The following is a 20366-nucleotide window of genomic DNA, read 5'->3' on the forward strand; positions in this document are numbered from 1 at the left end:
CAAGAATGACTCTATGTTTTATGGCCTAATTGGATGAATAGAGATCCTATTTACTAAGATTGGGAACAAAGGGGCACAAAAGTTGGTATAACAGTTGGATAGGGAGACTAAAAATCAAGAGTTTTCTTCTGATGAATTTTCAATGCTGTCATAAACATTTTTGAGGATTGAAAGTTGCAAGTAGATGTTCACCTATGGATGGATTGTCTTAGAGCATTGTGAATCATTAGAGACATCAGAAGTGAAGAAGAGGGAAGCAGGGTGAACTATTGGGCAGGATCGGAGGTACCTAGGGAAGGCACCCACATGTGGGGAAGGGACACAAGAGAGAACCTGGGACTCCATACTCTCCTCACAGAGCGTATAGAACAACTCTTACAGTAGAAAACAACTTTTAGGAAAAATGCGAATAAACTTTGAAAGGATTTTAAGCAGATTAAGCACATTTTCATGTGAAACAATGTTCTCCTAATTATAAATTTAATTTTATTTTATTAAACATGGGTGATTGACCTACTATTTGATGTGAAAATCTACCCCCTATGTTTACTAAAAGGCTCCACACTGGGTAATGAACAGATATATTTTAACCACAGATACTCAATTTCTTATTACTATCGTATTAATGAGACATTATTATAAAAAGTCCTACAAAATAAAAGATGTCACTAAGAAAATATTTTTCTTCCAAGCTCTCTCTTCAGAGCCCCCTTGATCTCCTTGTTCCTGAGACTGTAGATGAGGGGGTTCAACATGAGGATCACCACCATGTAGAACACAGACACCACCTTGTTCTGGTCAGTCGAGTAGCTGGACTTGGGCATCACATAAATGAATGTAATGGTCCCATAGAACAGAGTGACCACAGTGAGGTGGGAGGTGCAGGTGGAGAAGGCCTTGTGGCGCCCCTCACTGGAGCGCATCTTCAGGATGGTGATGAGGATGTACATGTAGGAGACGGCTATGACAAACACAGTAACCAAAATGACTAAGCCAGCAGAAAATGAGGAAACAGCTGTGTGGACACTGGTATCAAAACAGGAGAGTTCAATTAAAGGAGAAAAATCACAGAAAAAATGATTGACTTGATTTGGGCCACAGAAGGATAAAGAAAAGAAGGAAAAGGTAAAGGAGGAAGCGTTAAGAAAAGCAATTAAATAAGCCACTACGAGTAACTGGACACAGACTTGTGTGGACATTTTGGTTGAATAAAGCAGCGGGTTGCAGATTGCCACAAAGCGGTCATATGCCATGACAGCCAGAAGACAGCATTCAACTGTTCCAAAGAAAGCAGCTGAAAAAAGCTGGATGCCACATCCAAGGTAGGAGATTGTATTTGTCTCCACCAGGAAGTTTACAAGCATGTTGGGGGTGACAGAAGATGAATAGCCTATGTCAGCACAAGCCAAGTGGCTCAGAAAAAAATACATAGGATGATGGAGCTGAGAGGAGATTCTGATTAGAATGATTGTGCTGAGGTTGCCAGAGATGGTCACCAGGTAGATGCACAGGATCATCATGAAGAGGATGAATCGAAGGTCTGGATCATCTGTTAAGCCCAATAGAATGAACTGTCTCACAGCAGTGTGGTTCCTGTCTACCCAGGAATCCATGAGACAAGATAGCTGCTGCCAAAATGAACCTGTGATGAGGCCAGTATAATAGTTAGAAACTTGTTGGTTTCATTTTCATTAATAACATAGAAGTCATCATAAAGATATTTGAGCACCAGTATATTTTTATATGAAATAATGAATTATCTGTGCTTTTAAAATTATTTTTATCACAAACACCAGAAAAACTTCACTCAAATAATGTCTTTTTTACTTTTCTTGTCATTTTTCTTATCATATTGTTTCCAAAAATGCAGCTGAAGTGGCTTTAGGTTCAAAGTATAACAAATATAAGGCATATGAGAATAAAAAAAGAGATTGGCAGGTATATAAAACAAGGAAAATATGCATATAGAGATTTTTAATGAAGACTTGAGTAACAGCTAACATTTATCACATGCTTACGAACTGATAAGGCTAGGGCTAAGAATGTTATATCCATAGTCTGGTTCATTTTCCATAAAATAATATTAGTTTCATTATTATTTTATATATACATAACACTGAATCTGAAAGAGCTTATGTAACTTGTACAAGGTTACATAGCTAGTGCTGGAGTCAGAATACGAACCCCAGGAAGTCTCACTGTTCATTCCTTTAGTAACTACACAGCAAATAAAGTTGAATAATACCATGAAGTCCAACACACCTGGCAATGAGTAGATAACAGTTTATCCTTTAGGTCTTCTGGCATCTAATGTGTAAAAGAGGCACTTGGTTAGTAACATTTCACAATATCTATAAGTTAAATAAGACTACTTTTAAAAAGAAGAAATAAGATTGATTCTATTACCGGAAAGAAATTTCAAATTAAGATTATGAATAAGGTCACTTATTGTGAATTACTGGATATCTTTAAAATATTTATAATTAAATATATTACTGTTTTATTTTTAAGTAGTTTGAAATAGCAACGTAATCACTATGCAAAAAATGATTAATATTCATTACATATTTAAAATATATTTATTTGAATAAATCAAATGACTTCCTACTATAACAATGTTTTCTAATTGTTTTCTAAATATTTTCTAATTTTACAAAATTAGGGTTTTGTAGAATGAAATAATACCATTTTCCACACAATACAGAGCTGAATAAAGTATAGCCTAAACATTGAAGAAGGATCATGCAGCTAGTGGCCAGGTTGACCCTCATCTCTAAATTTTCTGACTTTATGTCCCAAGCTTTGTCTAGTATGTTGTTGCTTCTAAGCTAAAAGCATCTGGATCCATAAGCAAAGTAAGTCTTTCTGCAAATATTTACATCATCTTTACATTTTTAAATCTTTAATTAAAATCTTTATACTATTCATAAGTGCCCAAAGTGTCTCAAAGCTAGTGAGTTTATTAGCATTTTGGCAGAGTGCTGTTTCTTTCCTATGGGTAGATAAACAGGGAATCCTGGTGACTTGGATTATGCCTGTTTATTCACATGAAACTGATGGTGGAAACAGAGCAGTTCAGCCAAACTCAGTAGCTGATTGCTTGATCATACCTGCCCTGTTTCTGCACTATGGCTGGTAAGTACAGATATAAAATGTTCTCAAAGGGTAAATGAAAATCAATACATCAGATTCATTACCAAAAGCCAACGTCTTACCTCTTGCAATGAGAACTCGTTCATCTTTCAGCAACAACTCAAAGTCATAGTGATTATATAGGTATCTTTCATTTTCGTTTTCCTTTGAGGAAAATTCTCTAAAGACGCTAGAGATTCAAATGTGAATTCAAAGGCACCGTGGAGCATCAGTATTTTCCATAGTGGATACTGAGCCGTTCAATTCAGACACAAAAACAACTAATCTTTCCAGATTCTGTCAATTCTCAAGTGGTCAATTTATTCTTTTGTTTCTATCTAGGTGTTCATGCATAGTTCTATAATCTTTGTTTAATAATTATTAGAGAGTATAACAAATTTTTATAAATAGAGGTTCCAAGTTCACAATGATATTTCTTAAGAAATATTCAGTACTAAATTTCAGATATAAAATATTAACCTTAGCTTTATTCATTCAATATTGTTTATCGATAAGTATTTTATATTGATATCTACAAGACATATCACTAAGTACCTTGAGGGGATATGAGGTATAGCGTGAGGTAAAGTTTAATTTTAAATAACAAAAATTTTAAAGACATATACATTAATTATCAGAGCAGAAGTAAGAAAATAAATGTCTTGGAAGTTGTACAAAGAAGTTCAAATTCACAGGACGTTTGGAAGATTTCCAGATAAGAAATAGTCTCTCACTTCGATGCCTCAAAGTATTGTCTCTTAAGTGGTGCCATACAGCAGCAGTCCCCAACCTTTTTGGCACCAGGGAACAGTTTCATGGGAGACAGTTTTTCCATGGACAAGGGGTGGGGAGGGTGGGGGGAGTGGGAGTCGGAGCTCAGGCTTGATGGGAGAGATGGGAAATGGCAGTAAATATAGCTGAAGCTTCCTTGCTTGCCTGCTGCTCACTGGCTGCTCATCTCCTGCTGTGCAGCCCTGTTCCTAAATTTTCTGGAAGATAATTTTTTCAGCAGCCAGGGTAGGGGGAAGGCAGATCTCAGGCGATGATGCGACTAGTTCCTAATAGGTGGCAGGTTGGTACCAGTCTGCCGCCTGGGGGTTGGGACTGCAGCCATACAGTACAGGGGGATGATGGTGGAATAAACGTATTTTCAAACCAAGGATTCTATTTTATCCTAGTTCTCTTGCTAATCCTAATTTTAGAATCTCCTATATCAACCCCTGAAGCCCCTCTTTTGAGGAAGTGGCTTTACCACCACTAAGAGAATTAGAACCAACATTCATTCAGAGCTCACTTTATGCCAAGAATTATGCTTAACAGTTTACATACATTTAATCCTCATAAAAATTTTATAAGGTAGGTGACTTTATTACCCTCATTTTTCACATGAGAGAACTGAGAATGAGAAGTTCAAGCAACTTTTTCCAGGTGATTCCATTATCAGTGTCCTGCTTCCAGTGCTAACCACACTGACTTGTCCACTTGAATGCCCCACTTCCCCTTTGGAGCCTAAGACCTTCTGGTAAGCCCTTAGCAGCCCGCTCAGTCTCACATGCCAGACATCCCAGGTATGGAGGCAATTAAGACTCCCAAGTGTTAGGTCTGGAGCCAAGAGAGAGACATGAAGCCTCATATGTAGCAAAATGCTGTTTATTTTGAGCATCTGGGTGCAGATGGGGTGAGGGTCAGGGTCTGTGGTTGACCATGAGCTCACATGTTTTGGTGAGGCTGGTGACAGGGATTGGGCTGGTATGCCCTTTCTTAGTGAAGTTATTCTTGATTTTTATTTGTTGTACCGTGTGGCTATAGCTTCTTTGCTGTACTCTTGAGCTCTCCCAGAGTATTTTTATTTTGTGGATAGCTGTTTAATAGTTATTCTTTGTGCAGGACAAAGGCTGAGATCTCCTACTCTGCCATCTTGCTCAGCAATTTATTCCTATACACTAGCAACAAATAATAGAAAAATTATACTTACAATATGCCAAAACCCATAGACATTTAGTGATATATTTATGAAAAGCTACAGAAGACCTCTTTGCTAAAAAATATAGAACACTGCTGAGAGAAATTAAAGAAATCTAAGTAAATGGAGCAATGTATACCATGTACTTGCATTGGGAGACCCATTATCATTTAGGTGGCAATTCTCTAAATATTGATCTATAGATTCAATGCAATATGAATTAAAATTCTGGAAAGAGTTTTTTTTTTTTTTCTTTTGAGACATAATCTTCCTCTGTCACCCTGGCTACAGTGCAGTGGCATCACCATACTTCAAACTCCTGTGCTCTAGCAATGCTCCTGCCTCAGCCTTGTAAGTAGCTGGGACTACTATTCTATTTTGAGTAGAGATGGGGTCTCACTCTTGCTCAAGCTGGTCTCCAAAACCTGAGTTCAAGCCATCCTTCCACCTCAGCCTCCCAGAGTGCTAGGATTACAGTTGTGAGCCACTGTGCCTAGCCTGGAAAGATTTTTTGTATGAATAGACAAGATGATTCTACATGAATATACAAACTAATCAAACAGAATAGTAAAAGGCATGATCTTAGGAGGAAAGTTTTAAGGATGAGAGAGAAGCAAGACAAGGCATGGGAAGATGTCAGAGAAGGATGTGGGTCAACTGAAGCATAGCTTCAGTCTGATCCCTCAGGGAGCACTGGAGCATGAATGGAACCTCAAAGTGCTTCTACTTTGCACCAATAGGGCATTTTTGTCCTTGTTTTTAAATGACTATATCATTCAGTTGCTGGCTGTGGGCCACCCTGGCATGCACTCCCAGATATATTCGGTCAATTTTGTTCCTTTTAGCCAAGAGCAATTCTCACAAAAGAATGGCTATAAACATTAAAAGCTGTGTTTCAAAGAAGCTTGGGAATGTGTTCACTGCCCCAGTAAGGGAAATCCAGGAAAAGCATGAAAATGTCTACCTAGCTTCAAAAGTGCCAAGTTATTGTTATGTATACCTATCTACACCACTACACCAAATCCATTAGCATTGGTGTTATGGTACCCACTGTGGGCCATCCAAAGTAAGTGCCTCTCCTTATAGAATTCCTTCTTAATGACTGTAATTTCTGTCTCAGTTTTTATACATTATGCACGCAAGAGCAGACATGTCCAGAAATTCAGCTCCTAAGACTCTCTCCACCTGGCAGTACATCCTGTCCTTATGTCAGGGGCACAGGAGGTGGCTGCAAGCATTACTAATGGTAAATGTGGTAAATGTTTATGGCATTTTTTACCAACATTGAGAGTGCTGAGGCAGAAATAATTTGATAAAGGTTTATTGGAAACCAAATATGAGGATCGACCCAGGAAGACACACCAACAGAGTTGGGGGTGTTCCAGAGTCTGCCACAAAGTGAAAGGTTTTTATAGGAAAATTTAAAAGAAGGGAGGAGACTCCTCATACTGGAGTTATCTTCTTTTCATTGGCAGGTACAGTACGAGAAGTTATGACCATTAGCTACAGATTACATCATACAGGCTAAAGAAAAGTCTACATACAAGGCAATCTGTAGATTAGCCTCAGCTAATCTTTAAATATGTCTTATTAAATGTCAACAGGTTATACATTGATCAGTACATCAATAATCTGAGGAATTTATAATTAGAGTCTTTACTCAGAGGCAAAATGTCACGAGACCTCCCCAAGGTAGATTAATTTGGAAGCTTGCTTAAAGTAATGTGACCGGTAGGTTATCAGCATTTACATAAAGGTAAATAGATAATCAGAGGCACAATGTTGAGCAAACTACAAGAAACAGCTAATGATTGAGGAAAAAACAACATCATGAAGGAAAGACATCAAATGATCATCAGAAGATCTACCTCCAAAGTAAACAGAGTTAAGGTAATTATACTTACTCTAGTCTTTATTCTAATTAATATACTCAGAGGGATATAAGAAAATATTATGTGCATTAAAATCAACTTCATATACTGGAAAATAAAAATGTTATTGTTGAAAAAATGAAGCAAACCCTCAACAAATGGGTTGAACCATGATAATGGTCCCAGGGAGGTGAGCTGGGAAGCAGAGCTGAGGAATACACACAAGATGTAGCACAAAAGGTCAAAGAGATGGAAAGAATAAAAAAAAGTTGAAATATGGAAAATCGATTAAGAAGTTCTAATGTGTATCTAGCAGGAGACCCATAAGAGAGTGAGAGTGGTGAAGTAGCAGTGGAGAAGCAACACCTCATGAAATAATTGAAGAAAAACTTTCAGACTGAAAAGAGACAGGCGTCTTCAGAGACAAAGGTCTTCCCAAGTACCAAGTAAATAGAGTGACAAGAAAGTGCTACCTCCAAAATTATGTAATGAAATTTCAAAAAAAGGATTATAGAGAACATTCTAAAAGTTTCTATAAATAACAATTATCTACAGAAGAAGAAAATCGTGACACCAGACTTTTCATCAATACCACAGGATATGATGGGAACAGAAGGAAGCAACTGTTCTAACTTGTGAGGTGGAGAATAATTATGTATATAGAATCCAGTACCCAAATAATATGTGACTCAAGCAGGAGTGAAAATAAAGACATTTTTATATCATGGTAGGACTCAGAAATTTTACTGCTCAGAACCTTATCCTTCTGGATAAGAGAGAGAACTTAAGAGGACACATGAAACACAAAAAAGGGAGTGAATAGAGGAACAAATAAAAGTACTTTATTAGTCTAAATAATTGTTGATCAAACTAATAATTTGTAGCTAAATTTCCTGATGATTTAACAAACAAGATGGGGAGTGGTAAAAGCAAGAAGGGAGATAGGTAAAGACATGCTAATAGAAGTTGTAAACAGAGTGTTAAAACTTTAGGAATTACAACTATTGGAAGAATGGAAATAAGATGCATAAATTCCATATTATTAGATTAAAAGTAGTACAAAGAAAATTAATTCAATTCAAAGCAAATATTGATAGTAAAACAATAACAAAACCAAAAAAGATATAGTGAATAGGAAACAAAGTTAGAACACATCACAATAGGTAGTTTGATACTATCAACAGTTTAAGGAGTGAGGAATGTGTACTTTCGAATATTGCTGGTGTGAAATAAATTGACAAGAATATTTTTAAAGATTTTATAAAAATAAAAGGCGTTATTCACAAGAAAGCTGTAGCATTCTTAACAATTTATATACCTAATAACACTTTGTTAAAAGATTTAAAGCAAATCTGATAGGAATATGAGAAACTGAAAAATCTACAATCATAATATGGGACTTTCAGAAACTGGTAGGTAAAATAAATAACAAAAAAGTTTCATCTAATAGATTATTAGCATAAAACATCATGATGCTAGTTTTCCTTAGGGGTAATTTGGAAGTATCTATGAAAATTTAAATTGTGCAGACATTTTGATCCAATAATTCCACTTCTTGAAGTACATCCAAGAGAAATACTGGTACAGTGAAGCATTAATAGGAATATAGTTTAATAAATACTAATTAAATACTTCGGAATAGTATGTATCATTACAAAGTGTGAAGGAGACGAATGCAACATGGAATCATCTAAAACTATTTTTGAGTAAAACAAACAATTTGAGAACAATACAAACAGTAACATCACTCATAAAAAACCTCGGGAAAATTAGGAAAAAAAGAAGAGATCCTTCACTCATCTAGAAAGGGAGCTTTGGGACCAGGGTAAACATGGGAAGGGGAAAGAAGTATCTTCAATAACTGGATCTCTGTCTATCTCAAGAGCCCAAGGTTTTAGTTAAAAAACCACATAAGTGGTAAATGCCAAAGCTGAATTGAAATGTTGGTTCTCTTCATGTGGAGAAAAGCATTATGGCTCTTCAATGCAGCTCTCTAAGGGGTGACTAATTATAAACCACATGACAATGCTCAAGAAAATAGTTCCAGGTACCTGGTCATAGCTGCTCCTCAGAAATGGCACAGGTGATTGTAGCCATAGCTCAGAATAATTATGTTGATCCTAATCAAGCCTGAAAACTAGTTAGATCTATGCAGTTGTAATAACTATATACAAATAATGAAGAGAATTAATGAAACCCCTGAGATCTTAGTGAGTATCTCAGCCAGCATAATGGTGTGTGAATACATAAACACACCTAATTGTCTCAATCTGACTGGATTTTATCCCATTGGATTTTCCATGCATGTTAAAGCTCTGCATGTCTGGTGCTGAGATACTTTTGGTTTTATATTACAAATGGTCCTAAATCCTGCATAAATAAGCCCTGCCATACAGAGATGATTCCTGGAGTCTGTCATTGTATTTGATCAGCAGGTAACATTCATTCTTTGTTCCTGTACATAAATGTCCTTTGCACTTGTAGTGGAAGCTAATACCTCCTTAATTGAAGTGGATTCTTATTTATGGATTACTCATTCATTGCTAGATGTTTTAACATAAATCATTTCATTTAACATAGTGCCCATGGGAGGTAAATATTATTATTACTGTATCACAATTTTCAAAATAAGGAAAATGAGGTTTAGAAGGGTAATGTAACTCTTCCAAGATCAGCTGGATAGTAAGTGGCAGACGTAGAATTTATTCCCAGAACGTTGGGCTGAAATTTTATTTTATTTTCAACATAGCACTGCACATCATGCCTTGCATAGCATAGTGGTTAGCACTCATATTGTCTTTTGAATTCATCTGGGTATTTCATGTATATATTTTCTTATAAAAATATAAGATTTATTCTAGATTTGTGTTTTTTAAACCTCTGACACAATCCTGGGACTACTGAATAAAATCAGAGATTTAGCATTCTTTCATTGTATCAAGTTAATTCACATGAAAAATTTATCAAATCGCATTGAATTAATCTTCACTGCATAAAGCATGTTTGTCATAGTCAGGTTGACTAAGAATAGAAGACTGCTAATTATTCACCTGTATATCTTGTCAGAAGATATTTTAAATGTTATGATCTTTCAAAAGTAGCAAATATTCCATTTGGCCATTCAGGGGGCTTATACATGGTCAATTCTGTTTCTCTAGAAAACAATACCATACCTTCTCCCTCAAATGTCAAGCTTCTGATATTTGATGGTACTTCTGAAGTATTATTTGATATTGGATAGTATATTTGTTTTTGTTTCTGTGTTTTTTTTTCTTTTTTTTTTTTTTTTAGGCAGAGTCTCACTATGTTGCCTGGGCTTGAGTGCAATGGAGTCATCATAGCTCACTGCAACCTCAAACTCCAGGGCTCAAGCTATATTCCTTCTTCAGCCTCTTGAGCAGCTGGGACTACAGGCGTGTGCCAAGACACCTGGCTAATTTATATATATATATATATATGTGATATATACATATATATATATTTTTTATTTTTTATTTATTTATTTTTTGTAGAGAGGGGGTCCTGCTCTTGCTCAAGCTGTTCTCCAACTCATGGCTTTAAGAAATCCTTCCATTTCAGCTTCCCAAAGTGCTAGGATTACAGGTGTGAGCCACTGAACATGCTTCTTTTCCTTTTCTACCCTTCTGAGCCTTTATGGTTTCATGACCTCACTTAACAGAATATAAAGAAAATTTATTTTTTCAATGCAACATGAACACTGTTTTTCTTTTGATAGACCACTTGAATTTATTATCATTGCTGATTTATTTGGATTTCCACCATTGTATTTTGTTCTTTCTATTTAATTTGCTTTCTATCTACTCACATCGATTTCTATTTTTTTGCTTCTTTTACATCAAATTAATTTTTAAAGTCCTTACACTTTTGATACTATCTTGAAAATTATATATTCAATTTCTATCCTCTAACACATCCTTAAACTTTTAAGATACTACATAGAATTTCATAAATATCTTTAGCCTTTCTCTCAAAACAAGAACCTTAAAATTGTTTGACTTTGTGGTAGACAGAATTCTAAAGATGCTCACCAAGATTCCTATTGCTTGATTTTTCAATCAAACATTAATCTGGATACTGCTGTGAAGAAATTTTGCAGGTGCAATTCAAGTCCCAAGTCAGCTGACCTTAAAACATGAGATTTTCTGTAAAAGCCTAACCTAATCAGGTCAGCTCTTTAAAAACAGAGCATTTTCTTTAGTAGCAGAAAATGGAATCAGAGGGATAGGAAGTACAGGAAGGAATTGGTGTGTTGCTGCTGGCTTTGAAAATGGCGGGGGGTCATGTGACCTGGAATATAGGTGGCCCCTGTAAGCTAATAGCCACAAAGGAAATAGAGACCTCATCCCTACAACAGGCTGGATTCTGCCAACAACCTGACTGACTGGATTTTGCCAACAACCTGAATGAGCTTGGAAATGGACTATTTCTCAGAGCTTACAGATAAGAGCCCAGCCTGTCTGACATCTTGATTTCAACCTTGTGAGAACCTGAGCAGAGAAACCATTTGAGCCAACCCAGATTTCTGACTAAGAGAACTGTGAAATTATAAATGAGTATTGTTTTCAGCTGCTACGTTTGTAGTAATTTGTTATGCAGCAATGGAACACTAATTCATACTTCTTTCAAACCACTTCCCATTTTATGAGTTATTGTTTAGTATTTTCATTTCACTATTTAAAAAAAATTAATAAAATTCATTTTTTCAGAGCAGTTTTAGGTTCTAGCACATCTGAGCAAGAAGTACAGAGTTCCATACACCCCCATCCGCACACGTATGCAACCTCCCCCACTATTGGCAGCCTGCACCACAGTGCTACATGTCCCCGGGCTGATCATTAAACTTCCAGTCTGATAATTCCAATATTCCAGCCATATATGACTGGATGCTGATGCTGCATCTGATGCTGATCAGTCTCTTCAAATTGTGTTTTATGCCTTTTATTACACTATGTAATTTTTTAAAGCATACATGATGTACTACATAAAAGTGACTGCAGTAAACAGGCCTTTAGTAACGTAGTGGTACAGTGTGGTGGGTGGTGAAGTGTCTGCAGATTTCCAGTTAGGTCTCAGTGTTTGGTGAGCCTGCGCCCCTGGACTGTGAATTTCTCCAGTGCTTCTTGGCCCCCACCCCCATGGACAGGATAGCTGGAGAGGGCTGGTGTTGTGTATTTTCCTTCCCCCAGGTAGGTTAGGCTCTGATATAACACAAGCAGGTTAGACTCTAGGAAAATACTTGCTCCTGACAGCAGGCCTCGTTAGGAAGAACAGAAGTCTCTGGCATGTTTCAAAATAGTTATTTTTTTCCCTCCCCATGTTGGAAGCCTGAGGGAATTTTTCTTCGATATTCACTTGGAAGACCTGGTAGAGTTTCCTGGAGGCAAAACTAAGACTGAGTGTGAGGGCTCCCCTCCCACTGGGACCCCTGAAGTTTTCCTCTCTTAGACTTGTCCACGCTGAGCCTCCAGCAATTCATCAGTTACACTTCAGGTTTCCCCACCCTAGTACTGGTTCCTGTAGTGGTTTCTGCTCCTGTATCTGCCTGTCTCTCCAATTTGGGGGACAGTGGTTTGCCCTGTGACCTCGCTTTTCTGACAAATCTAAAGAAGAGTTGTTGATTTTTTAAGTTTCTTCAGCTTTTTACTTGTTAGGATAAAGGAGTGACTTCTAAGCTTCTTACATGCCAGACTGGAAACTGGAAGTCTCATTTGGCATTATTTTCCCCCAGATTAATCACTGTTGTTATCATTTTTATGTACTCAATGTTTATTTATACTTATCCAGATATTTGGCAATATATTTACACACTACTTCTTCTTGGGTATAAAGATTTTCCTTCTGGCTCATTTTCCTTCTTTCTTTACTTATTTAGAAATTCCTGGCCGGGCATGGTGGCTCATATCTATAATCCTAGCACTCTGGGAGGCAGAGGCAGGAGGATCACTTGAAGTCAGGAGTCCAAGATCAGCCTGAGCAAGAGTGAGACCCCATCTCTACTAAAAGTGGAAAAAATTAGCCAGCTGTGGTGGCAGGTGCCTGTATTCCCAGAACTTGAGAGGCTGAGGCAGGAGGATGGCTTGAGCCCAGGAGTTTGAGGTTGCTGTCAGCTAGGCTGACGCCATGGGACTCTAGCCTGGGCAACAGAGCTAGGCTCTGTCTCAAAAAAAAAAAAAAAGAAAAGAAAAGATGGAAAAAAAGAAATTTCTTTAGTGATGTTCTTTTTGTGGTAACTATTGCCATTTTTTCTTTGTGTCTATTCCCCTCGTGCTGGATTACAGACTGGCAAATGTCTCTAGATGATTGCAGTTCTGCTTCAGCTTATCTTGCTGGTCATTATTCATTATTTTCTCTCAAGCCTTTTAACTTGTCATTTATTACTTTAGTATCTTCTGGCTTCTGTGGTTACTGAAGTAGAGTTTGATGTTAATCTAATTGTAATGTCTTCATAGGTTATTATATTTTAATATGGGCTAACTTAAGTGTTTTTTGTTTGTCTTGGTATTGTTTCAGTTTTACTATATGAGGATATTACTTCATTTACTCTACTTGTTATTATTTGTGCTTTCTCAGCCATTATCTATTTAAAAAACTGCCACTCCCCTATTTTTTCTAAGTTTTTTTCTTCCTGAACTCACATTGAATGTGAAAATCGGCATCCTCATTCAATTTTCTATCTTAATGTCTCTTTCATTTATTCAGTTATTTTGCTTCTTAAAATCGCTGTTTTCTCAAAAACATTTTTACATCGATTTCCAGGTTACGATTCTTCTTTTCAGCTGTATTTAATCTTCTACTTAACTATTTCTTGAGTTTTAATTTAATGACAATGTTTTCTATTTCTAGAAGTTTTTTCATTCTTTTATATAATTTGCTTTTTAAAATAGTATCTTGATCCATCCTCTGATTTTTAATATTATATTTTATTTCTTTAATCATTTTAAGTGTAATTATTTTGTATTCTGTTTTAGATAATTCTACCATCTGGTATCTTAGGGATCAATTCTCCATTTCTTATTGGTGCTAAATCTTGCTCATGGTGGCTCATTTCTTCTTGTCTGTGACAATTTTGGACTGTGTATTCCCATTTGGTGTGGCTTTATCAGTTTCTGATCTTTTGGGACTTGTATTAAAGGTGTCTATCCAGACAGGATTGGCATTTGCTCTTTTAGGTAAAATGTTTGGTTATCTATTGCTGATAAACTACACCAAAACATGGTTTTAAGGAACCATTTTATTTATTCTTCATAATTTTATGGATCAGGGAGTTTAGAATGACTCATCTAGGTTTGGCTATGATCCATGTGGCATCACTTGGGGCAGCTGTTACTGCATAATCCACTTCCAAGATGCAGTCTCCACTCTCATGCCTGGGCTGGGCTAGTCATTGATGGGGAGATATCTGCTGGGAGCTCAGTTGTAGCTGTCAACTGACATTGTGGGCAACCACACATTGTGAGAAGTGAGACACCTAAGCCATCTCACAGCATGGCAGCCATCTCCCCAGAGAGATGGTCCTAGGGATAAGTGTTGCTTCTTATGACCTAGCCTCAGAAGTCCCAGAATATCACTTCTGCTTCTCAAGCAAGTCACTGAGTCCTGCTTAAATCCAAGTGGAGGGTAATTAAATGCCTCCTTTAATGGGAGTAGTAGAACAAAATTTGAAGTCATCTTTATTCTATCATAGATATGTCTTTAATATGTCACTTTATAATATCAATATCTTTATAATATCAATTTATAGTAATATATCTTATATTATTGCCAATGCATGACTACTTTATGACAATTCAAAGTTTGGGGATTTAAACTAAATATGAAATGTAAATTCAAATCCCAAACCTGCATCAAGATAGACCAATTATAATTAATTGTTAGGAAAGGAGATTTATGGGTTTTTTTTCTCTTTCTCAGAGACTAGGCTGAGACAGAAGATTATTTTTCTCGCCTCCCTTAGCTAGTAAGAGGATATTTTAAAGACTGCCATTTCATTGAGGTTGAAGGCAAGGATTCCTGCATTATGAGTAGACATGTGGGAGGAGGGCATGGGAGTCTCAGTCTGAACTCTCCAATTTGTGTGTTCACAAACTGTTACCTTCAATGTCTTCACAGCTATTAAAAGACAAGGTTCTTCATTGCAGAGTTTGGCAAATGTCTCTAGAGAGTTACAGTTCTGCTTCAGCCTATTTCATGATAATCAATTCTCATATCATTTTGGTCAGTGGGGAGTTCCTTGATTACATGAAAGCTCACTTCTGCATTCTGAGCAATTTTAATATATCCAAGCTAGCAATTTATCCAAGTATTTCGTTCAGAATGTTTTATGATATTTCATGTTCACAGATTGCTTAAGATGGAAATATATCCTCATTTTATTTTTTGCATTCTCATGATTATACCTACTAATTTTTTGCTAAATGGAATGACTTCTCAATTTCCTTCTATTTATGTATTATTCTGTTGTTCTCATATGGCTGGCATAATACAAGCATTTGACATTTTGTTAACATATTTCATCAGATATATCTTTAATATATTATTACAAAATGTATTTCTTTTTGTTAGGACTGAACAGTACCTAAAGTGCAATTAATGACCCAAAGTGGATTTATTTCTCATGTTTATCTCACTATTAAACTCTACATGCAGCTTCCATTTACAGCTCCTCTGTAATTATATTAACCAGATTAGATGCTATTACACTGTTCTGAAAAATTAGTCTTGGAAACTCAGTGTGGTCTAACACAACATAGATTTATTTCTCACTTCCAGTATATTTTCAGTTTTTACTCTGTTCTTGACATTCACTGAAAACTCAGGCTGGTGGAAAGTACCACTATATTACAGTTGTGTCATGTAAAATGCATCACTATGGAAAAGGAAGACTGAGTTGCCCACTGGCAATTTAATTTTATCCAGAAGAGAGACACAAAATATCCTCTCATAGCCCATTGGCATATACTGTTCACAGCCTTACCCCTAACTGCAAGGGGGCTGGGGAGTGTGGTCTCCAATGTACTTGGGAAATAGAGACAAATTGGACAGTGCCAAATAGCAGCATAAGGTCAGTTACTTTGACCATTCTGGTTTTGATCAGGTTCTCAAAATATTATTGCTGTAAGTGTTCACTGAACAACCAGAGTTGATCAAATGACAAAAATGTGAGTGCTAGCCATGTTCTGATCTGAGTTATTGGTCCCGTTGAATCTGTGGCTTTAGGATAATGGACATTAATATTCTCAAATTATGCTTAATGCAACATGTTTATAAACATTTTGTGAAGTGAAAGCATTAGACAAAAGTGATATCTACGTTTTGATTTTTACTAGGCTGAATGTTGAAATATACATATTAATTATGAGATCATTTAATTTATTCTGATATCCACTGGGTTTTATTTTAATAGGCACCATTCCAAGAAAGATGGAGACTAGAAACGGCACAATGGTGACAGAGTTCATTATTTTGGGGTTGACAGAGGATCCTACTCTTTGTTCAGTTTTCTTTGTGGTATTTCTAGGAATCTATGTTGTTACCATATTGGGCAATATCAGCATAATCATGTTAATCCGAAGAAGCCCTCAGCTTCACACCCCTATGTACTTCTTCCTCAGCCATTTGGCCTTTGTGGACATCGGCTATTCCACATCAGTCACACCTATCATGATTGTGAGTTTTGTAAGGGAGAGAATTGCTATCCCTGTTGCTGGCTGCATAGCCCAGCTTGGCTCTGATGTTGTCTTTGGGACGGCCGAGGGCTTCCTGCTGGCCGCCATGGCCTACGATCGCTATGTGGCCATCTGCTCCCCACTTCTCTACTCCACACATATGTCTCCCAGGGTCTGCATCATCTTGTTGGTTGTTTCCTATGTGAGTGGGTGTGTGAACTCTTCATCATGTACCGGCTGCTTATTGAGCTTGACTTTCTGTGGACCAAACAAAATCAACCATTTTTTCTGTGACCTCCCACCGCTAGTGAAGCTTTCTTGCACCCATATTTATATTGCTGAAATATCTCCTACCATCTCAGCTGGGTCACTCATTGTAATCACACTGTTTATCATAGTTTTTTCATATCTGTACATCCTCCACTCGATCCTAAAGATGCACTCTACCCAGGGAAGGCACAAGGCCTTCTCCACCTGCACCTCCCACCTCACTGCAGTCACTCTGTTTTATGGGACAGTTACATTCGTTTATGTTATACCAAAGTCAAGCCACTCAGATGATCATGTTAAAGTGGTGTCTGTGTTCTACACAGTAATAATCCCCATGGTGAACCCTCTGATCTACAGTCTGAGGAACAAGGAGGTGAAAGAGGCCATGAGAAAATTGATAGTGAGAATACCTTCCTCATTTGAAAGAAACCCAGTGTGAGTCTAGAAATTGTAAAACAATTTTTTGGGAACATATGTTGTGGATGTTTATGTTTTCCATTAGCCTTGTTTGATGGGAAGAACTATCTTAAATATACAATGCCAATATGTTGATTCATGTCCACTGTATAATTCTATAGAGTCACAAAATAAAATTGATCATTTTCATGAAAATATACTGGGTTCAAATTGTGTATATTTTAGGGTTAGGATACCCGGAGAATACAGTTCCACTCTTTCTTTCCTCTGCCAAGTATTAACAGAGTCTATGATTAGAGAGTGTGTTTTTTTTCCTTCAACTAAGTAGTATATTTTTTTAAAATGTCATAAATTAGCATCTTGGAAGGAATCATGTGTTCAATGGACATGCAATTGATGATAGTATAGACATCCCATGTCACTTTTCTGGAAGACCTGGCCTCTTTTACACAAGATTATCCTAATCCTTGGAAATAGTGATGCTGACATCTTGGAAAAGTTTTATTTCCATCTGATCTAAACTAGACCAGTAGAATTTATTTCACAATTTTTCCACCAGGATACTCAATCCAGGGAGCATAGAAGGAACTCTGAGGGCTTATCAGACAAGCCTATGAATAGTAGGGAAGTCTCCCAAGCAGTGCTGGTGGGAGAGGCCTGGGCACAGTGCAGCTTGCTTTCAGCTAGCCAGTTGGTATTTCCATGACATAAAATTCTTGACTGAGACATCCAGGCTGATGCAGGCCTGGAGCACAGCTGCCATCCTTCTTTGTAATATCTCTCAAGAAGGTGTTCACTGCCGCTAATTCTTTCACTTCTTTATTTTAGGTACCCAATTAAATGTTCATGGCATGTAAATTAGTGAAAGCATAACTCTTTGCAACATTCAGAGATACAAACACAACCTATGGAAGGAAGTAGTTTAAAGAATATCTGGACACCCATCACTCTGTTGTATGAAACTATGCAGCTGTGGTTTTTGAAAAGGATGACACCATAGAATTCAGGGTAGATCCCAGGTTTTATAATGAAATAATGAGGCAGTGCTAATGCTCATCACTTTGGACTTGTTTCTTGAGCATTTTCATAAATTTGTATATCCTCTGTTGTGTAATTTCTTTTCAAGTCTTTTGCCAATTTTATTCTTAGATTGTAGTTTTCTTTTATATATATACATACATACATATATATATATCATTTGAGAATATTATGGGAGTACTAATGTTTAGGTTACATATATTGCCTTTGCCCTAACTCAGAGCTACAAGCGTGTCCATCCTCCAGACAATGCGCACCACATCCATTAGGTGTGGACATACCCATCCCCTCATCCTCCCTCCCATCTGCCATATACCCAATGAATGTTACTTCCATATGTGCACATAAGTGTTGATCTACTAGAACCAATTTAGTGGTGAGTGCATGTGGTGTTTGTTTTTCCACTCTTGGGATATTACACTTAGAAGAATAAGCTCCAGCTCCATCCAAGATAATACAAGAAGTGCTAGTTCACCATTTTATTTTATGGCTGAGTAGTACTCCATGGTATACGTATATTTTAACTGTTTTTATATATTATTTTGGCCATCGTGTCCTCCTCCTCCTCCCCCTCCTCCTCCTCCTCCTCCTCCTCCTTCCTCTTCTTTCTCCTCCTCCTCCTCCCCCCCTCCTCAGCTTCTCTTCTTCTTGAACTTTTAAACTGTTCCATTGACTTTGCCTTCTGTTGTTTTTTTATGAGAAGTCAACAGTTATTCTTATCCTTGTTTTTCTATAGGAAACATTTTTTTTTCTACAGCTGCTTCAAAATTTTCTCTTTATTTCTGGTTGCCAGCAGCTTACTATGATAAGCCATTATGAATATATACATATATATGTATGTATATATATGTTTGTCTGGTTTTTGTTAATCTTAAAAATGTGGGTTGGTGTTTTTCATCAATGTTGTGCAAATTTTGTTCTTCTTCAAATATTTTTATAGGCCTATTCTTTTTTCTTATCTCCTGGGTATTCCAAATATTCATGTGTTAAATTATGTGACATTGTCTTAACATTCCTTCACATTATTTTAAGTTTTAATTTTGTTTTTGCTTCTGAGCTTCAATAATGTCTAAAAACCTGTTTTCTAATTAACTGATTCTCTCTTTTGTATTCAATAGTTTGTTATTCCTATACAATGTATTTTTATTTTACATATTTGATTTTTTAGTTTTGGGGTATCCATTTTGTTCTTTTTTGAGTTTTATTGTTTTCCTAAATTTCTCTTTTTTATTTATTTATTTTTTTATTTTAGCTCATTATGGGGGCACAAAAGTTCAGGTTATATATATTGCCCATGCCTCCCCATCCCCCGAGTCTGAGCTTCAAGTGTGTCCATTCCCTAGACAGTGCACATCGCACTCATCATGTAGGTATGCACCCATCCCCTCCCCCCACCCCCATCCCCCCCAGTCAGAACTTCAAGCGTGTCCATTCCCCAGGCAGTGCGCATCGCACTCATCAAGTAGGTATACACCCATCCCTTCCCCCCAGCCCCCACCTCTGTCCGATACCCAATTGGTGTTATTCCCCAAATGTGCACTCAAGGAAACCAGTTTGCTGGTGAGTACATGTGGTGCTTATTTTTCCATTCTTGAGATACTTCACTTAATAGAATGTGTTCCAACTCTCTCCAGGAGAACAAAAGAGATGCCATATTGCCATTATTTCTAATAGCTGAGTAATATTCCATGGTATACATATACCACATTTTGCTAATCCATTCATGAATTGATGGGCATTTGGGTTGTTTCCACATCTTTGCAATTGTGAATTGTGCTGCTATAAACATTCGGGTGCAGGTATCTTTTTTATAGAATGACTTTTGTTCTTTTGGGTAGATGCCCAATAATGGGATTGCTGGATCGAATGGTAGGTCTACTTAAATCTGTTTAAGGTATCTCCGCATTGCTTTCCACAGGGGTTGCACTAGTTTACAGTCCCACCAGCAGTATATGAGTGTACCTGTCTCTCCACATCCACACCAACATG

At 37.0% G+C, this 20366-nt stretch overlaps 2 protein-coding genes across 2 annotated transcripts; one reads left to right on the plus strand and one right to left on the minus strand.

Moving 5' to 3' along the window:
- Positions 1–668: 668 nt before the first annotated feature.
- LOC138384193 (olfactory receptor 5P76-like) lies at positions 669–1613 on the minus strand. Its single transcript, XM_069469500.1, has one exon. The coding sequence runs from the start codon at positions 1611–1613 to the stop codon at positions 669–671; it is 945 nt and encodes a 314-aa protein (XP_069325601.1).
- A 14794-nt stretch (positions 1614–16407) lies between these two features.
- LOC138384890 (olfactory receptor 5P4-like) lies at positions 16408–17361 on the plus strand. Its single transcript, XM_069470549.1, has one exon. The coding sequence runs from the start codon at positions 16408–16410 to the stop codon at positions 17359–17361; it is 954 nt and encodes a 317-aa protein (XP_069326650.1).
- The last annotated feature ends 3005 nt before the right edge of the window (positions 17362–20366 follow it).

Source organism: Eulemur rufifrons, chromosome 6 (genome assembly GCF_041146395.1).
Source record: "Eulemur rufifrons isolate Redbay chromosome 6, OSU_ERuf_1, whole genome shotgun sequence".
NCBI lineage: Eukaryota > Metazoa > Chordata > Mammalia > Primates > Lemuridae > Eulemur > Eulemur rufifrons.